Consider the following 21,647-nt stretch of genomic DNA (forward strand, 5'->3'; position numbering starts at 1 on the left):
CTAAAAGCTTATAAGCTGAGAGTACTACTGGAAGAAAACCATACTGGAGGGAATAGCTATTAAAGGCAGAAATAGCCTAGGGGCTATATGAAGCTAAAAAGCAAAGATGAATGCTACTAGAGTAGCTCTAGGACAACTGTTAAAGGGATTGGTTAGAAAACTGTACTTGAAAAGGCTGATTACATGACTCCTTTAATCCATGATTAGCAGGTTACAGAAGATATCTGTATCCAGTTTGAAGTGATAAAGATTTAGGTTGGAGAAGCAAAATAGTGCCCCAAATTTGATTTAAAAAAAAACCAATTACCTCTGGCCCTAAGAAGCTCTGAATTCCAAGGAGGATGAACACAAAGAGACTCACTGAGACATATTATAACCAAACTGCTGAAAGCTGCAAAAAGAATCTTGAAAACACTAAGTATCAAGTACAAGGGAACAACAATACAACTAACTTTTAATCAGAAATAATAGAAGCCAAAAGGCACTGTAATGATACAGTCAAAGTGCTGATTGGTACTTTGATAAGTGATAGGTATCTCAGCTTCATGCACAAAGCTGAAAGCACCAGAGAGAACTCAAACAAAGGAATATAACGGCATGCCCTCCATTCCTACTATCAGTTAACACTAGCAGAAGTACTCGGACAGAAGAAGAGCATGGTGGGTTCAAAACCACATCTCCTCCTCAATTCAATGTGGTCAAGATAAACTACCAACTGGTTTATTTATTTATCTTGCATTAAGCAAAAAAAGGATCCAGTGTCAGAACACTCTGAAAATAGAGCTCTGAGAAGTGACTGCCTTAACAGATATTAAACAACACTGAAAGGAGTAGAAGTGAATGAATGCATGAACTTCCAACCACTGGAACAGAACAGAAAATCCAAGAAGAAATTCAAATCCATGTGGAATTTTAGTATAAGATAAAAATGGTATTCTCAAATAAGTGGACAAGAGGTGACCTAGTCAATAAAACATAACCTCTGAATAATTTAGGATTGGAAAGCTTTTTCCAACTACAGACAAAATACAGAGTACATTAAGCGTCTGATTAATTTTACAACAGAAACAATAAAAAATGTCTGCATGAAAAAATAAAAAAAGATACAAACACAAGTGACAAAATGAGAAAAAATATCTGCAACTATTGTATCATACCACGAGGGTTAAATTCTACTATATAAAGAGTTCCTAAAAATCCACATTTCAAAAATGCTAAGAAGCTAACAGAAAACAACGGGCAACTGTTTCCATGTCCCAGAAAAGCAAATTAGAAACAGCTTGATGAGGGCACATGCCACATCTTTTTCCTTTGAGTCCCCAGGCCTGGCATATAGTAGAGGCTCAATAAATATTTACTGGATGAGTTTTATAACTGATGGCTTTTATATTCAGTCAGAAACATGACCATTATTTTTATAAAATTAATGATTTGAAACATCCCAAACAAAGAAGTAATCTGACTTAATGTTCCTAAAATTAGTGACAGTGGAAACTAAGTTATTTCTAGACGTTTCAACAGAAGGCATGGCTAGAGAGCATAAATTATAATGAGTAAATGACTTTAATGAACTCACACGAATGTCTTGTCTGTTGATGAAAGGAAATCCAGTATAGGAAATAAAGTTAGCACTGTAATCTTTAAAATCAAAGGACAATATGTATAAATTAGGGATGTGATAAAGGCTTATTCATTGGAGGCTTACACACAAATTCAACACAATATTCAGTCAGAAGAAACTTGCATTTACCTTCTACCATATTACCATCCTTCTGAAAAATTCTCTCTTCACACCACTGACAATGGATTAGGTACTGAATCTTCTTGGCTGTTTCATCTGCTGAAGTTGGCCCCCTCAAAACTCTCACAACAACCAACACAAAATGTTCCAGAGCCACTGCAAACAGTACTTCTATGCCTTTGTTACATCGGGCTGCAGCTCTGGAAAAAAATTTTTTAAGTTGTTTTGGGAGCTTATCATTTTACTTTGTTTGGCATTATATTGACCATATTAACTTGGACAGTACATACACTATGGAAGGGTTATGGGAAAATAAGAAAAATTTAACTCTTTGTAGCAGTGGTTTTAAAAGATATATAAAAAAGTGGCTATAAAAGATATATGCTATATACTATAACTTTTACACAAACTGAAACACAGGAAATTACAGGACGCTTGGCAGGCTTTTAGGAATTACACATGTTCCTTTCTGATATCTTCTCAATATTCTTTGGTTTCTAATGTCACTTTGTTTCTTGTCATCACAACCATCTTTCTTTCTTTTTACCTACTTTTTTCTAAGCTTCTTCCAAACAACGCATGCTTACTGAGTACTAAATACACGCAGGGAAGTATGCTAGCTGCTGAACAGCTGGTAAAAAATGAATAAGCAAAGTCCTTGCCATTATTACATTTATATACCTTTGTATTAAATTCTACTTGATACACCATTTATGTGCTCAGTTTTCCCTCTACAGTTGTACACTAACTTAGTCTGTATGTACTGCTTTGAATTTGCTGTTACATTATAAACATTTTAAAGTATGTACAGTAGGTCCTTGGCATGTATCAAGTGAACATCAGAGGTTTTAGTTATTTAGGAATAATCCTAAAGGTCTATGAAGTCTAATAATCTGTATTTTTGCTGAGGTAAGAATTTCAGTCTAAATGCTGTGAAACTGGTGCTGGCGTTGGTGACAGCGCGGCTATAAGGATCTGTAATCTTAATATTCATTGAGATTGTATATTACTATTCCTTTAGCATAACTTTATGCATAAAATGGGTGCTCAAAGTCTTCCTTGCTTCAATTGTTTAGAAAGTCTGATGAGAAACAGAACTTTTTGTTTTACAGGTGAGATCATTTCACAGAATCAAATTTATAAGCCATCATTTTTTTCAAACTATATAAATAAAGGTAAGATGAAATGGACATTAAATAATGATCATTTCTAAATCTAAGGTCAATTTTCGCTTTCCCTTTTTGTGGTGCTACTACCCTGTATCTACCCTATGTTTGTTGACACAAAATGATTTGAAGTTAACTTTCATTTTTTCTTTCTTACTACTTTATTTAAATAACATTTTAAAATGGAGAGTAAACTATTTTAGGCACAAGCTTTTAAATAAAATTCTAGCATACAACATAAGAGTTCCAAAAAAATCAAGATCACATATACAAAATACAGAATTTGTATTTTGTGCATATTTTGAAGAATGAAATAAGCACTTCTTGTAATATTATTTCTTTCTATCATATACTCAGACATACAAAGGTTGGCCATTTGGTACCTTGCCACTGCAGCTACAACAATTCTTGCAGCTAGCTCCTTGTAATATTCAGTTCGGACAATATTACAGCCGTAGTGACGCCGGGCAACATGTTGTGCCTTGGCATATAAAGAACTGATATCTGTAGAAGTCACTGACACTATGCCAAGGTTTCTTATATTTCTGAATGCTGAATCAAGATAGTTCACAGATGTTCCAAAAGGATCTAGGTGTCTAAAATCAGAAAGAATATGGATGTATTTAAAGTCATACTAGTATCCAAAATCATACCATTGCCATATTTCTAATGATAAAGTTCCATGGATTCAAAAGTACTTCATAAATCTATTTTAAAAACATTAACTATGGTTTTAAAGTAAACAATAAAAGGATCACATTCCATCTTAGACATGTGAAAATAAAACATGCTTAGAGAAAAGTTATCATGCCCAGGCATTTTACTTCAAATGCTAGAAAGTGCTCTCATGGCATTCCTTAAGCCAATGCCAAAATATTGTATTAATTTAAATAAATAAACAATGACAAACTACCTTAATTTTTAACGGCCCCCTCTCTACCCCACCTCTCATCAAATCCAAGTCAGTTTAGAAAGTGACAGAAAAAAATTTTCACTTACATGAAATCAAAAGATCTCAAATGCATTAGTACATTGGCATCCATTTTGGTCACCTTAATATTACCAAGGTTTTCCTCTCCTTCTTCCAGAATATCTTCCCTTTCTTCCTTTTCCTTACTGTCCACAACCACTTTCAATTTGTTTAAATGGCAGTTCTCCTGAATCAACGTCACAGAGTTTTCATTCAAATCATTAATTGTAACCTTGACTGCATTTCCAAGATGTTTTGCCCATTGTAATCCCATTATCCCTTAAGAGAAATTGGAAGAAAAATGGGTTTTTAAATTATAAAGAGTAAAAACTATAATAAAAATAAAGAATATAATTTTTTAAATAACAGAAATAAATGTTTCAAAATCTTAGTATTTTCAAAAGTAATTCTTATTCAACTTTCTCACTGAAATGCCTCTTAAGATTTACCACAAGAAAATGTATCCTGCAGATTTCCATTAAGAGTTCTTAAAAAACTGTTCTATAGTCCATGTTCAAATAAAATACCTATGTATATTCTTTATTTAGGGTTTAATAGGATTTTTTTTCCTTTCTTCTTACAATGGAATACTTTTTTTTCAAACAAAATCTTACAGAGAAATCCAATGTACAGTGTGAGTAAGAGTGGGGTTTCTCTACTTGAAAAGAAGTTGAGAAGCCGGAATTCGTCCTGCTGCAGCTTATTCTAATACATGAAAATATGAAAACGACTTTCCTGGACGAATGCTTTTCAAATACTGCACGATAGCATCATTGTGAATGAAAAACAACCTTGTATGTGTAAGCAAATGATCAAGAGGAATTGAGACCAAGAGGGCGCTCTCACAGGTTTTCTATACCTGTTGGATTTGAGTCATAAGGGACATTCACTGCAAAATGGAAGATGGTGACACAAGCCTAGCCAACGCGGAGTAAAAAAGCCCCGATTTACTGGAAGTGCTGACCATCTGCATACATGTGCCTCCTTAATGTAAAAAATTAACATCTACTATGTGCCCTTGTCTTTACATTTATTTTCCTATTCTTAAGATAAGCTTGTGAAATAAGTTCTAATATCTACATTTTAGAGATGGGGAAACAAGCAAAATGACTGCTATGAGCTTTATTTAAGTTTACAAAGGCACATTAAAAAGAAAAGATCTTCCTAAACAATAATTTTAATGTTTCAGGTTAAAAAAGAGGAGTCGTTCATTGCAGTATTATTTATAAGAGCCAAGACATGGACATAACTGAAGTATCCATCGATGGATTAATGAATAAAGAACATGTGGTATATATATACCCAACAGAATACTATTCAGCCATAAACAGAAGGCAATCCTGCCATTTCAGACAACACAGATGGACCTTGAAAGTATTACACTAAGTGAAGTAAGTCAGAGAAAGACAAATACCTTATGATTTAAATTAAACCTGGAATCTGAAAAAAAAACCCAAATCACAGAAATGGAGATCATATTTGAGGCTGCCAGAGGAGGAGACTGGAGGCATGGGAGAACTGAGTGAATGTAGTCAAAGGGGACAAACTTGCAGTTATAACAGAAAGATGTTCTGGGGATAAAATGTACAGGAGGGAAATTACAGTTCACAATACTATTTATTTGAAACTGACTAAGCGAGCAGATCTCATCAGAAAGGGGAAAAAAATCTATAACCATGTGAAGAGATGGATTTAAACTTTTTTGATCGTTTTACAATACATGCATATAGCTAATCATTATGTTGTATACCTAAAGCATATACAATGTTATATATGTTGACTATATCTCAACAAAACTAGAGGGGGAAAAAAGGAAAATAAAAGGACTCCACTGTTAAGAAACATATATAGTATCCAGTGTAGGTATGCTGCTGCATGCTAAGTCACGTCAGTCATGTCTGACTCCATAAGACTGTGGACTGTAGCCCACTAGGCTCCTCTGTCCATGGGATTTTCCAGGCAAGAATACTGGAGTGGGTTCAAATCTCTCCTCCAAGGGATCTTCCTGACCCAGGAATTGAACCCACATCTCTTATGTCTCTTGCACTGGCAGGTGCATTCTTTACCACTAAAGCCACCTGGGATAGACATTTAATAAACATTACTGAATGTAAAACACAAGGGTGGGGGAAGATTGTGTGAGGGAAAATGGTGGGAAATAAATCTGGAAAAGTAGACTATTATCAGATTATGGAGGATATTAAATTGCAATCTGAGAAGTTGAACTCTAGGCAATTAAGATGCATGACTTTTCTGACTGAAAAGCAACATGATCAATTCAGTGTTTCAGAGCAAAAGCTGTTTGGCAACGGCATGCAAGACAGATTAGACAGATATAACTGCTAAAAATCACTCTATTGGTGGATATGGAATGAAAAAGAGTATGAGTCACAATACAAATGAAAAATTAGAACAGATCCATAGTTGAGTGTGGGGATAGTGGTGGGAAAAGGAGTAATAAAAAAATGATTCATATTTAAAATTTGACCGGCTCAGAGGATGTGATCACCTTAGAATCATTACTTCATCACTTTTACCATTTCTACACTGAGACATTACTAATGATGATGATAGTAGTAGTAGTAATAATACAACAATGATGATACTGAATACTTTTATAGCATTTGCTATATACCAGATACTGTTCTAATTTCTTTACATGTATTAATTTCCTTAATCTTTACATTATTTTAAGGTAGGTACCTTCTTTTGGATAGATAAAGCAAATTAAAGCATAATTTCCTGTGGTTAGACAGCTGGCATGTTATAAAGCTGGGGTTTGAATGCAGTCAGTCTGACTCCACAGTCCATGCTTCCAACCACTACTTCTCTCTGAGGTGAGGAACTTAAGCAGAGCTAGGTCGTGCTTTCATCCTATCGGTACAAACTTCCCAAGAATACACTCCTATAACTTTTAAGAAGAAAAACTTGGATAGGGTACAAGCGGCTTTTTAGAAATTTTCTACATTTTCCAATCTTTTCTATACTGTTATGTCCTTTTGGGAAAAATGTTCTCAGTCTTTAAAATTTCACCATAATATCTCATTGCCTAATACGTAGGCAATGTTTACTGCAACACACACACACACACACACACACACACACACACACACACATACTGTTATGTCCTTTTGGGAAAAATGTTCTCAGTCTTTAAAATTTCACCATAATATCTCATTGCCTAATACGTAGGCAATGTTTACTGCAACACACACACACACACACACACACACACACCAACCAAACACACACACACACACACACACACACCAACCAAACACACACACACACACACCAACCAAACACACACACACACACACACACACACACACACACACACACACACACACCAACCAAACACCAAGTGCTTACTGACTGCTGCAAACAAGTATTCTTGCAAAAAAAAAAAAAATCCTGTCTGACTATGACCAAACCTGAACATACAACTACCACACACACACACACACACACACACACACACACACACACCAACCAAACACCAAGTGCTTACTGACTGCTGCAAACAAGTATTCTTGCAAAAAAAAAAAAATCCTGTCTGACTATGACCAAACCTGAACATACAACTACCAATTTACAGAAATAGAGGAATATCTTATATGAACCATGACGACACAATCAGTAAAAATCTAGACTGTGGGAAACTCTAAAGGACAAATGACCTCTTATATCAACAAATAATTATCACACATACACACAAAATGATGAAAAGGAATATAGGTTAAAAAGAGTCTTGAGATCTATCAAACAACTGAAATATATAGTCTCTGGATTCTGACTTAAATTTTTAAAAAATTATGAAATAATTAGGTCTATCTAAACATTTGATGACATTAAAGAATTATTCTTAATTTTTTAGGTGTGATATGGTATATGGGTTTTAATTTTGAAAAAGTCCTTATCTTTTACAAGCTTCCCTCACGGCTCAGTTCGTAAACAATCCACCTACAATGCAGGAGACCCCAGTTTGATTCCTGGGTCGGGAAGATCTGCTGGAGAAGGGAGGTTACCCACTCCAGTATTCTTGGGCTTCCCTTATGGCTCAGCTGGTAAAGAATCTGCCCGCAATGCAGGAGACCTGGGTTCTACCCCTGGGTTGGGAAGATCCCCTGGAGAAGGGAAAGGCTACCCACTCCCTTATTCTGGCCTAGAGAATTCCATGGACTCAGTCCATGGGGTCGCAAAGAGTTGGACATAACTGAGCGACTTTCACTTCACTATCTTTTACAGATCCCATGGAAATATTTACAGATGAAATGACATATCTGTTATTTGCTTCAAAATAAAGGAGACAGAGTACAGGGCAATGAGTTATGAGGGAAAGTGCACAGGAATACAGATATAAGACTGAGTGATGGATATAAAGGAATTCACTTATTATACACTCTAGTTTTGTATATATTTGAAAATTTTCCACAATAAAAAATTTGCCTTGCATTTTTTTAATATAAAAATACTTTGTTTGATATGATATCCATATACATTTCCTAAGAAAAGATACTGTACAGGAAGTCTAGCAAGTATGCACAAACTTCCAATTATAAGATAAATAAGTACTAGGGATGAAATGTACAACATGATGATTAAATATAGGTAATACTTGTATAGAGGAAAGTTAAGAAGATAAATTTAAGAGTTCTCATCACAAGGAGAAACTTTTTTTTTCTTCTTACTTATCTATATGAGATGATGGATATTAGCTGAACCTATTGTATATGTAAACCAAACCATCCTGCTCCGCATCTTAATTAGACTTGTACACCCATACAGTAATGTATGCCAATTCCTTCTCAATAAAACTGGAAAAAAAACCTCTTGAGGTGCACATGATATAAACAAACCCTTAGTTCTCAAAGTGGCTAAACAACAAGGAAAAAATAAAGGGAAAGAAAAGATACTGTACAGATTTGATAAAGTGAGGTTCCAAAAAAAGCTTATCACTTACCAGTTGCTCCAAAGGCATCTAGACATTCCAAAGGTTTTCGCTCCTTAGCCAGAGCAGCCAGTGTACAGAATATCAGCTGCCTAGAAGAAAGATAATAATCTGAAATAATTTTACTGTACCATGGTATCATCATTGTGGATTTTAAGAACAGTGAGAAAGTGTTCCTATTTACTGTGCAAACTACTTCGAAAAGAGAAACATATTCCTTACTTAATACTATAAGAACTAAAAACCTGTGAAATTAAACTATTAGTCAAATTGCATTCTATTAACAAGTATTTACTATGAACAATGATTTTATTTAAAAAACTTGGCACAGGCCCATCAGTCTGTTCCTTTAATTTTATATAAAGTTAGACCTACTTTAATCCGAGAAAAAAATTGGTTTGGCAGAAAAATACAACAATCATTCTGAGAAAATGCTAAAATAAACGATTTTCATTCCATACCTACTTTTAAATTTCAATATATTAGAACAAAAAGATTAAGAGAAGGTACATTGTAATGAATTGAAGCATCTGAAGCATTCTATAACCCTTTTTTAAATTTATCTTACCGATTCAGTTTCATTTTGGGATTAAAATAAGAATCTGTTTTCTGAGGTACAGAATAGTTAGGACAAACTTGTACATCTGTGTCTGCCTCTTTCAGAATTTCTTTAGGTGGTTTAGCAGCAGAAGCTAAAATTAAGGAAAAAAAAAAAAGATTTCCAGTGAAATAGAAAATAATTATAAATATCAAGAACAACATAAAAAATAACCTTCCTTTATAATAGTTTCATGTTAATGAAATCAACTGAGTAGATGTCAAAAAAATCACCGAAAATTGATCTACAGAGCACTGTCTACGGAAAAGAGCAGCATTTCGTTAAGTATTTGGTGAATTAAAGTTTATCAGCTTAAAATCTTAACTGTCTGGCACATCAATGTATCTGTACACCTAATTATGGACAATTACCCTAAGATCATGCCAAATGCTAAAGTAACCTTTATTCATCAAACGTTATATTGTGTTTATAGAGGCTGGTTGCTAAACACATATTTTATTATGGTTTAAATGTTAGAAAATTAACCTGTGTGGTTACGTTCCATTAGCTAGCATGGATGACTAAGAGTCACTCTATTTCCTGAACATGCTTGACTTCAGAATATTTTTGTGATTTTAAATCACAAATTATATTCCAACAGCTATAAGCTAATGTATAAAACAATTATTCTATTTTTAATATACATTAGAATCATTCTCCTATAAACTCAAATGAAATATTGATATATTTGTGTGAATATATTTTAATTATTTAAGAAAAGAGATATAACATGTGGAGGGGAATAATTGAGATTATTTATGTTTGGATTTCTTGATCAAATTATAATCAGAATGTTAACTAAATGAAAACTATATTTCTCTTTCTACAATGCCACATAAAAGTAATCTTCCCTACTGGTATGTTACATATCCTTCTGTATTCACCTAAGTGTCAAGTCACATATCTCACAAGATTAGCCTTTCTCAAACCAGGTTCTGTGAGAAAATTAAGCCCTTTAAATAATTATTTCACTACTTTTTTCAATACTTAAAAGAATGGTCCAGAGTACCATTCTAGATGTATTCAATACACATAATGGATGAATTAGGGCAGAAAGGCTTAATTCTTGAGAAGGAACAGCCTCAGTATTAATAAGCTACTAATAACTTGATATCACTCAGGACTATAAATAGTCTTTATGTATCACTCTGCCTCCTTTTTCCAGTGTTTTTCAACAACAAGTATAACACAGTTACTGGTACAGGAGCCATCAGTAATAAAATCCTATTATCTTTCATTAAGATAACTACATTTACTGGGCATCAGCTGCTTTTTTCTACCATGTATTAAATACATCTGTTAAACTGAGACCAGTTTATACTGTTGGGAGTCTCACAGAAAGAAAACAACACTGGATGGATTAGCAGTTAACTAAATGATTTGGTTAAGTCACAGTATTCTATCTGTCTGATGTCTAAAAATAATAATTAGACCACTGTTTAACGATTTACTTATTAACATGTTAATGAGATTGCTTAACTCACCAGCAATATACCTGGATTTAGTCTCTCCTTTGTTCACATGGCGCCTGACATGTCCTAGCATATCTGTCCTTCTGGTGATTGTTGCTGAACAAATGATACAATGATAATGGGCGCCCATTTTACTGGATATCTATCAAACAGAGTATTTAATTTAAATACATTAAAAAGTTACTAAGACAATGAAATAGAAGTTTATTTAAGGTTGTGAATTTAAGTATGTTAGAAGATAGTATTCATTTTGCCACGGGACACTGAAAGGATCTTTATTTCCTTACCTATATTTAGATCTGCTTTTTAATGTTACAATAGGTCACAACTTTAATTTGTTAGTTTTTTCCCATTCATTCAATCCACAAATAACTGTACCCTTATCTTCTATAAGCAACACTTATAAATGGTACGATACTAGCAGCAGTGTGTTGGCAGACGTATAACTGGCTCTCCAGGAAAATAAGGCCCTCATTTGCAATGTCTGCAAGTCTGTGATCTAAACACTCTACCATAGCCAATGTCAAGCTCCAAATGTGACATTTCAAGCTACCCATGTGACATCACTGAATGTGAATTAGGGAAGAGATGTGCAGTATCACAGCAGAGAACACTGCCACCATGCAGATACAGTACATATATATAAATGACGCACGAGCACAGATGTAGTAAAATAACTGGGAAGTAGTGAGTTGTGAGTATTCATTACTTTTGTTTTTAATATAATTTATTTACTTGTAAGCTCACATTTTTAAATTTTTGATGATGGCCACATTTAACAACTGGCCCTTCAGATTTCTGGAAATCTGAGCTAGTGCTAGCACACTCCTAAGTGTTAAAGACAGAATAAAAAGTCTATTTTTCCAAGTAAAAAGTTCTCACTTTTTAGTTTCTTCTTTAGTTAAGAACAAGAAGACTTCCAGTAGCTCTTTCCTGCTTATGATGACGTCTTACTCTTTACTCGCGATCACAGGGCAAGGACAGAACAGTCAAGAACATTCCACAATTTATGGCATTGTGGTTATCATACTCAAAATACCTTAGATAGGGTTAGTGGACCAAGCATTATCCTGACAAAGTATACTTAAGAAATGTTTTTCTCCCCCAATACTTTACTTTTTGTGTGTGGCCTGAAAGGAAAATTTACTAATAATGATTTATTAAGCTAATATGCATTCAAGATAATGTTACTATAAAATATTTTATAATTTGTATTCCCCAAAGGTTAAATGTATCCTAATACAAACACATGTACTTTTTAAAGTTACTGAGATTTCAGAAGTGTCTTCATTCTGTCCTTTGACAAATTAAGAGAAAGAGCACAGGGAGGATGAGTATGAATCAACACATGTTATGACACTTAGTAAACCACAGAAATTAAAAGTTCTTATTCCATGACCAAAATTTATTTTGAAAGAAAAAAAGTGCTTTCTATTTAAATTCTCCATTTCAAAATTAGTATGTGGGTTAATTTTCCTTTTGAACATATGATAGCGAGTGATCTGACTGAAATTAAAAACTATGAAATGAAAAGTTCAATACAGTAACAACTTTCATACATTTCTTATTTTTCCTACTATGGTAATCTGAAAGCCCTTGAAAACAAAATCTTAAAGTAAGTCTCATTGCTGAATATACACATTTTAGTCTTAAAGCAAGTAAAAATCGTACTTCCTTTAGAGATAGCTAAATCTAAAAATAACAAATCTAACGTGTGATTACCTGTTCTCCAATAATGTTTGGTTTCACCGGTCGACAAGGTAAGTGACAGATGCACATCCGGTAACCTAGAATGAAGAACTGCTGCTTGTCTTATCACTGCTCATCAAAAGTTCAATTATTATTAAAATTACTACCAAGTTTTATCAGAATAATGGGGATTATTCTTGTATTTGTAATGTCATAATTTATCTGAATGAGACCGCCTTAGTTTTATACATTTGTTATATATGACACGGTATAAAAACATATACAAGAGATCTAGGTTCAGAATATGGTTGTTCCAAAAACATCTGCTATCTTGCATTTGTCATGTAGCTTCTTTGGAACTCAGTTTTATCATCTACTTTTTGCCATCTTGACTTTTTCTCAGCTTCATCTTCTTGCCTTATGCTGCATTTACTATTACACAGCCTCTTCTTCATCAATGATACGGCACTTAGTTCTCTTCGTGTACTTTCTACTTAATCTTTACAGATCCTCTTCCCTCTCTCATACTCTAAAATGTAGGTTTTCTGTATGATGGATCTGCTACATAAATTTTTTCTCACTTCCTGACTAACTTGAATGCCTTTCATGATTGCGACTATCTCCCCTATGAGAAGGAATTCCAAATTATAGCTCTACTATCAACTCATTCCTGAGGGCCAGATCTCTACTTCCAACTGCCTATTCAAGACATGTAAGTGGTTATTTCAAAACCTATTGACAAGGACTTCCCTGATGATGCAAAGGATAAGAATCTGCCCGCGAATGCACGGGAAACGAGTTCAATCCCTGGCCCAGTAAGATTTCACATGCTACAGAGCAACTAAGTCTGTGCACTACAATTTCTTAGCCTGAGCTCTAGAGCCCAGGTGCCGCAACTCCTGAAGCCCATGCTTCTAGACCCTGGGCTCCACAACAAGAGAAGCCACGGAACAGCAACAAGAAGCCCACACATTGCAACAGAGTGGCCCTGCGCACAGCAATGAAGACCCAGTGTAACCAAAAAACGTTAAAAAACAACACCTACTGTCAAGGACTAAACTTTTCACTTGACTCTTGAACCAGGTTTCTTTTTTCACTTTTTTAATGAATAATAAAGCCTTCCAGTTACTCCTAACTCAAAAACTGTACACTATCTCTAACTTCCTTCTTCTCATACTTCTAGTTCAGTTCACTTTACATCCAATCATTTTTTTTAGCTGTATATGTTGAAGTGTCTCAGGACTCAGACCTTGGACCATTTCCTTTTCTACCTATACGTACTCTTAAGGTCGTTCCATCCAGACTTTCAGCTTTAAATACCATCTATATTCTGATAACTCCCAAATATGTATCTCTAGCCCAAACCTTTCCAGGTTTATGTGCCCTCCAGGCTGCCTCCACTAGGTGCATCTCAACAGCTGTATGGCTAAATCTGAAGACATGTTCTTCTTTCTCACATCTAATGCAGTCTTCTCCAGTTAGGTAAGGCATTCTTATTTTGTCCTTCATCTCATTTCTATTCCTTCAGCAGATCTTATTCAACATATTTGCCAACTACTTTGAAGCCTGTTCACAAAGACAAAAGCTATCATATTCCCCATCTACCAGATCACCATCATGTGAAAGAACGCAACAGCCTAAAGAACACGACAGTAAAGAAATACCATGAACCATCAAACAGAAGAGAATAACTTGGAGGAGAGAGACCAAAGATTAAACAATGGCTTAAACCAAGCAATTACTTAATTATCTTTGTAATTAAAATGAGATCTTTTTTTGTTAAGAAGTCAATATGGTTTACTATACATTCTTATAAATAATAAAACATAAGATAGTATGACTTCTGAATTAGTTTCTAATTCACTTTTTCTCTAAGTAACTAGTGATAACCTTTTACCAATACTATAACACTAAGAAAAAAGCTCTGGTCTAGTTCTGGCTTCTTTTTGGGGTATCTTATAATGACTATTTTATTCAGTCTGGTTGAAACTCCAGATAACCACATTTCAGTAAGTATACTTGCATAATGATATACAAATTTAAGTATATACATGTTTAGGGTTTTTTGGGGGGAGGGGAGTATTTCTGTTTTTATCATATATATTGCTATTTTCGGGCTTCCCTAGTGGCTCAGACAGTAAAGCGTCTGTCTGCAATGCAGTAGACCTGGGTTCGATCCCTGGGTTGGGAAGATCCCCTGGAAAAGGAAATGGCAGCCCACTCCAGTATTCTTGCCTGGAAAATCCCATGGATCGTGGAGCCTGGTAGGCTACCATCCATGGGGTCCCAAAGAGTCGGACACGACTGAGTGGCTTCACTTTCATTGCTATTTTCACAGTTTACCATGAAAATCCTTCCAAGCAAGCTAGTATAGATCTAATACACTCTTCTCAATGGCTGCATAATATTTCATGGTATGTACCATAATTTATTCAATCATCTCTGATTTTTAGTTCCAAGTTTTTGTTTCTAAGCACATGCTGCAGTGAACATTCTTGCACATCTCTGTCTATTGCTTCCTTGACTCTTAGCAGAGGGAGTGCCTGGTGGAAAAATATTTAAAATTTCTTAAATGTTGCTAAATTTCTTTCTAAAAAAAGGCTGTAATATATCATCCATTGGAGAAGGAAATGGCAACCCACTCCAGTATTCTTGCCTGGGAAATCCCATGGACCAAGGAGCCTGGTGGGTTACAGTCCATGGGGTCACAAAGAGTCGGACATGACTAAGTAACTAAACACATATAATCCATAATTCACTACCTCAGATCTAACAATAAATCACTCTCCCTAGGAAGTCTTTTAACTTGGTAAAATCGTGTTTTTTGTCCTACAACTTCATTCTTCACTTAAATCCTCTTGTTAAACTTACTCCCTCAAATTGTGCCATTTTTGTCACTGTTGTAACTGCTTTTTCCCTCATTTCCATTTATCCAGAGTAGAGAAAGGCTCTGATTTTGATTTTGAATATTTATCTTATATCTCACCATTGTTCCAAAAACTCTCATTAACTCTGCTTATTTTAAAGTCAGCAGCAGGGGAAAAAAGAGATGTTATCTTCTCTTTTCCAATATTCATACCAATTATTTTCTTGTTTTATTTTTATTATACCTTCAAAACTGTTACTGGAGTTAACATTAATCATAGTTAATTAAAAACTGTAGTTGTTCTAATAAAAAAAGGAAAAGAAAAACTTATGGAAACATGGTTCAGTAAGTAATGTGGACCTTCTGGGCCAAGCCAAGTACCCGGCACAGAACAGATACTTAATAATGGTTTGCCAAACTAAACACTGGCATCATAAATATCTACTGCCTAGAGAACTATGTGGTCTTTTATTAATAAATACATTAAAAGATGGGCATTATATCCTTCATAATTTTAAACTGAAGATACTTGATTATGTTGTCAGTAAAATTCCAAAACTAGTACAAAATCCTGAATTTCATTTACATCACTTTTTAGTAAGCAAAAAATACAAACCTTCAAATTCAACGGAGACTTTCCAGTGTAAATTCTGAAGGTGACGATGAAGCTTATGACTATTACAAGCTCTGAATTTCTCCTTGGGGCACAATGGACAAGCCTGTTTGTTTCCTGTTAATGAAAAAAGAACCAATAAAGCAGGGAATATACCAGCTATTCATGCTTAAATTTGGCTACAAAAGAAGTTAACAGGGGACCCTTTCTCACCCTTGCCTCTCAAAACACACACACACCCCTTAGATAACATCTTTCTTAACATTTATTAAGGTGAAGTCATTCTTGCCTCAGCAGGTACTTAACAATAATTGTTTTAGGACACGGTCAGTCACTGATTTTTACCCCAAAACTCTCCTCTCTGTGGCAAGCTGATATCCCTGTTACCACCGGATATGGAGAGGATGAGGAAATGATAAACTACATGATATCGCCCCAGGCAAAATGCCTTCCAGAAAGAATGTCATTCTGCACTTTGGGCAGGGGAAAAGGCAGCTGTTGTCACACCTACAGAGGGAGAGGAGCTAGACAGACAAAAGTATCAGCTCTGGTATTCTACTCTAGCAGCAACTAAAACGGCTAACATGTGGAATTAGAAAAATGAAACAAGGAAGGGGTAGACTGGATGCAATACTCTGTATCCTGTTACACTGGCTTTGGGCTTCCCTGGTGGCTTAGATGGTGAAGAATCCACCTGCAATGTGGGAGATGTGGGTTTGATCCCTGGGTTGGGAAGAGTCCCTGGAGGAAGGCCTGGCAATCCATTTCAGTATTCTTGCCTGAAGAATCCCATGGACAGAGGAGCCTGGCAGGCTCCAGTCCATGGGGTCACAAAAGGTCGGATATGACTAAGCACACAGCACACACTCTATTACTGAATTTGTTAAATTCTTCCTTCTTTATTAACATATTCTTAAAAAGACTATGGATCATCAAATGGAAGTTTCATTTAATTAGAAATGTAATGTTTCTTAATAAAAACTTTAATAGTACTAAAAAAACTCAAATCAGGTTCAAATCAATAAAACATATAGAAACAAAAAACTGAATTTTTAAAAAATTTATTTGACTGTACCAGGGTGTTTTTGTTTTGATCATCCTGTGTGGCATGTGGGATCTTAGTTCCCCGACCAGGAATCCAACCCATGCCCCCCCGCATTAGAAACACGAAGGCTTAGCCACTGGACCACCAGCGAAGTCCCAATAATTCAGTTTTTAATCCAGCAAATATCTTTCACATATAGCACATAGCAAGTATAAGCACAATTTTAAAAATACATTCTCTACTTCAAAAAACCATGAGGAGATCTTGAGGATGGAATCCAAGCACTAAGGATGGTAAAGTGTAGAACAACAGGAACTCAGGGCACTAACAACATTATGAAACTCTGCACCAGCTCTACTTTGCCAGTCTTGAGATTTCTTTCTTACGAGAGAATAAAAGCCCCAACCTGGGTTCAATCCCTGGGTCGGGAAGATCCCCTGGAGAAGGAAATGGCAACCCACTCCAGTATTCTTGCCTGGAGAATCTGGAGAATCCCATGGGCGGAGGAGCCTGGTGGGCTACAGTCCACGGGGTCACAGAGAGTCAGACACAACTGAGCGACTTCACTCACTCATATGATTTTTTGGATTTCTGTTACTCATAGTAAAACGTTAATCCTAACAAAGCCCTTATATATCCATGAGACTGTAATTTCCTGGAGGGGTTGTGAAATAACTTATCTCACAGTGCCCTTACATGTAGACGGGTACCATTTCCTAAGTTTGGAAATAAACAAGTTCATGCTTACCAAAATTTTCATGAGTAGAAAGATGACAAATCATTAGAAACTGACCAAAAAAAAAATAAAAAAAACCAGAAACCCTCCAAAGATGGAAATACCTGCATCAAGATTATCTGAGTTCAGTGAATTGGCAGAGTCACAATCCCCTTCAGTTACAAAAGCTAACTTCTCTAAATCAGCAAGCTGCCTTTGAATTGAGATGTGTCTCTCTGAAAGGAAAGTTTAAGAGTTAGAAAATTATGCTTTAACAATATGTATTCCATCTTCAGTTTCATTTTATCATGTCACACAGAATTTTACACTTTCATTTCCTATAGCACAGTGCTTTAGTACCTAGGCAGAAAACTCGTTTATAAAATGACAAGTGTGTCTCAGAAGTCAAAGAGTTGCCACTGCATAACCTCACAGCTTTCAAATTTTATCTTATTATTCAATATAGTTTTACAGAAAATGTTTCTAGTCTGTATAAAACACTGAAGCCAGGTTTCCTGTTTTCAGAGAACTTTCAATCGGGTGAGAGATAAACATGTTAACTACTAACTGTAACACAAGGCAAGATGAATGAACACTTAGGGGTAAAGGTAATATGATGTGGGTATACAGAGGAAGGAACAACTCATTCCAACAAGTGCTGCTAAGAAGCCTTCACTGAAGTGGCATTTGACCAAGACTTAAGGTATAAACAGATTTTCAGTAAGTAGAGATTTGGTGTCTGGCCTTATAAACTGAAATAATCTTATAACTGAAATAAACAAAGGCATGTGGTGTAAAATTATATAGCCACTTCCCTACCACTCCTGGCTGGAAAGTAGTACATTTGGGGGATAGAGCTGGTAGAAAGATAATGCAGCCAAAAATGTAGTATAGATCATGGGAGGCATAAATTCTATATGTCAGTCTGAACTATACTCTTTAGGTAATGTTAAGTCTTTTCAGATTTTTGAGTAAATAAATGATATGATTTGAATGCATTTCAGAAACTGTAGTTGTAGTACCAACGATCAATAATTGAGGTGAGAAATTAGTAATGGAAAGAAAATAGAAGGTAAAAAAAAGCAGCAGAGGACTTGGGATGTGAAAGGGTGAAGGTTAAAGAACGACTGAGATTTTGATACAAGTACTATTAACCAATAAAAAGGAAGAGGAAAACAGTTTTGGCAGAAAGGAAGAGGAAAGAGAATGGGAATTTAGTTTTTTACACAATGTGTTTGATTACTACCGGAATTAGGTACTCAAGTCCAGTAGGCAGCTGAACTGTAGTGGAAGGTCAGGAGGGATTCTGAATAGATATAACTCATAAATACACATGTTAGGTGAAACTAAGAGCATCAGTAAGAAAGCCTAGGGGGAAATGTTTTGAAACTGAGGATAAAAAAGCCAAAACTCAGTCCCAATAAAACGTTTTCAGGTTATTCAAATATTATACATTTTTCAAATTACATATTTGTAAATTTTGGAATAAAGGAATAAATCATTCCAAAATATATTTAACATATTCTTAAGTATGTGGAATGCATTCCCCAATGCCACTTAATCTACTACTGATTAACAAAAATGGATACAATTTTGAAGTGAGGTGTGGAGGGATGAATATATGTATAGGAGATGTTGAGGAAAAGGAATCAAGAGGGTAGCTTCAAAAAGAAAAAATGGTATGGAGAATCAAGATAAGGCAGAAGCCAGGAGAGAAGGGACTGTAAAAGAGTAGTGCTTAACAGTAAATATCACAAATAGTTGTAGAGATCAAGAAAAAACTACTGGATTTCGTATTTAGTAAGTTTCTAGAGACCTTTAAGAAGGTTCAGTGAGGAGTTTTTAGAGTACAAATAGAACTGGAAAGAGAAATGACAGAAAATCAGCACAGATTACTTTTTTCAAGAAATCTGCTAGTATTAAAAAAAAAAAAGAGATGGGATTTTAACTTGCTTCTTTTTTTTTAAGGATGGAGAGACCTGAATATTGTAGCCCTATGGAAAGAAAGGTTAACAATAGAATTCTGAATATATAAGACTCAAGAGATGGTAACTGATAGGAAAAGATTTCCAATGAGTTAGGAGTCAATGGGATAAACCACAAGGCTCTTCAATATTACATAATTAGATTATATAATTTCTCCACACTGCTCTTCCTGCCTATTTCTCTCCAAGCTTCACTCCCAGTTGCTTTGTTTCTCTTCTGTGTAATTTATATTCTTGTTTGTCTCATCTACAAATAAGCAGTAAGAAGCCAAGGGCTATGTTAAATGCCTAGTGCAGTAACTTGCCCACAGTAGGCACTAGCTTTAAAATACATTAAAAAAAAAACCATTAGTCTTTTTGGGTGCAGTAGCACACTGAGTCAAAATTTTGGAATTCAATTCAGCCCTATCAGAAATTCCTGTTAAAATTTATTAAAATATATTTTAACTAATTCCAAAATGAGAAACACAAACAGCAACAAATGCTATTGGTTAATTTCTTATATCAGGTATTGTTCAAATGACTTACAATGAGTCACTTTCTATAAACAGATAAACTTTTAATTACTGGGTCAGACAGTAAGATTCAGGCAATGAATCCATATGTACAAACCAACCTATTTAATCTGAAATCATTGGCTTCCATACTTCAAAGATCTGTGTGTGTCAAACAAGATACATAACGATATGTTTATTGCAATCATTCTAACTACTAAGTAGTACAGAGTAAGTGAAAGGGGCCCATTTTTAAGCTAGAAAACTGAAAATCCTGTAGTCCACTACTGAAGAAAACTCTAAAGATCTGTCTAAAGATTCATGAAAATGCCTATGCACATCTCTAAAGTCACTTTCTGGTTCAAGACAGTAGATATCAGTTTGTACTTAAAATCACTCAATCTTTTTGTAATAATCTATAAGTCAATAGGCAAACCTCTTATTAAATCAGGTGATTCCAAGATGCTAGGCGGTTCTAAAACTTCTTTTTCTTTCTCAATTTTCAATTCTACTTCAGTTATGCCATCTTCATCTTGCCTATATGAGACTGATTTCAAAGGGCTAACTAGACCATCTAAAAATAATTTTTAAAATGTGATTAATACATTTCTAATGCATTTCCAATTTCTTAATCACTTTGTTCCAGAAATGCATTTTCAGGTTTTTCAAACATCACACATTCTTCAAATTAAATACTCATAAATTTGGGAATATCTGAATAAATCTTCCCAAACTATGTTTAACATATTCATGATGGTAGGGAGGTGGAGAAAGCAAACATCCCCTAAAGCTGCTCAATCACATCTGATTAACATAAAAAGATCACATCTAGAGGTGAGTTGAGGAGGATATCTTACTCTGGAGTGTATCTGCTCTTCCCCCATTGCAGTTGGGGAAGAAACAACTGGCCTTATTTAGCACTTAACTAGCTGTGATCTTCCCTGATGAGGAGAGGCCTATCTAAGGCATTCTGACCTTTGTCTTTTCCGTGATCCACCCTACTCTTTACTATAGGAATCTGTATGTTGTTTAAAAATTGCAGAAATAATTCTATTAGATTATAACTACCCAAATGTTTTTTTACACATTAACCTCAAAACTGGCTTAGAAGTAGGAAAGACAACAAATTAAGATTTTTGTTATTGTTGTTATGATTCAGAAAAAGCATCAAGGTCAATCTGGGGACTAAGTTTTTAAAGAAAAGTTTCTCAGAGCTTACGTTTTAAAACGGTCAGACGATTCTTGATAAACTGTTACTTATCAACCTTTTAAATTCCTTTATGGCCCAATAAACCATCACTTATAAAACATGCAAGCACAATTAATACAGGCTATTAATTCT

General features: G+C 34.9%; 1 protein-coding gene across 3 annotated transcripts in view; it reads right to left on the reverse strand.

The window, feature by feature from the left end:
• TRMT1L (tRNA methyltransferase 1 like) overlaps positions 1 to 21,647 on the reverse strand; it is a 38,231-nt gene that overhangs the window by 15,487 nt on the left and 1,097 nt on the right. Inside the window, exons 2-11 of one of the 3 annotated variants that reach the window (XM_052653712.1) lie at positions 20,742 to 20,879; positions 17,952 to 18,062; positions 16,070 to 16,183; positions 12,621 to 12,685; positions 10,911 to 11,040; positions 9,397 to 9,520; positions 8,841 to 8,920; positions 3,907 to 4,156; positions 3,291 to 3,503; positions 1,751 to 1,941 (exon numbers count right to left, since the gene is read on the reverse strand). In XM_052653712.1, the coding sequence (XP_052509672.1) occupies positions 1,751 to 1,941; positions 3,291 to 3,503; positions 3,907 to 4,156; positions 8,841 to 8,920; positions 9,397 to 9,520; positions 10,911 to 11,040; positions 12,621 to 12,685; positions 16,070 to 16,183; positions 17,952 to 18,062; positions 20,742 to 20,879 (1,416 nt within the window). Of the gene's footprint in view, positions 1 to 1,750; positions 1,942 to 3,290; positions 3,504 to 3,906; positions 4,157 to 8,840; positions 8,921 to 9,396; positions 9,521 to 10,910; positions 11,041 to 12,620; positions 12,686 to 16,069; positions 16,184 to 17,951; positions 18,063 to 20,741; positions 20,880 to 21,524; positions 21,544 to 21,647 lie in introns of those variants that run through there. The other 2 variants (XM_052653714.1, XM_052653713.1) reach the window with 2 other exon arrangements.

This window comes from Budorcas taxicolor, chromosome 16 (genome assembly GCF_023091745.1).
Source record: "Budorcas taxicolor isolate Tak-1 chromosome 16, Takin1.1, whole genome shotgun sequence".
Classification (NCBI taxonomy): domain Eukaryota; kingdom Metazoa; phylum Chordata; class Mammalia; order Artiodactyla; family Bovidae; genus Budorcas; species Budorcas taxicolor.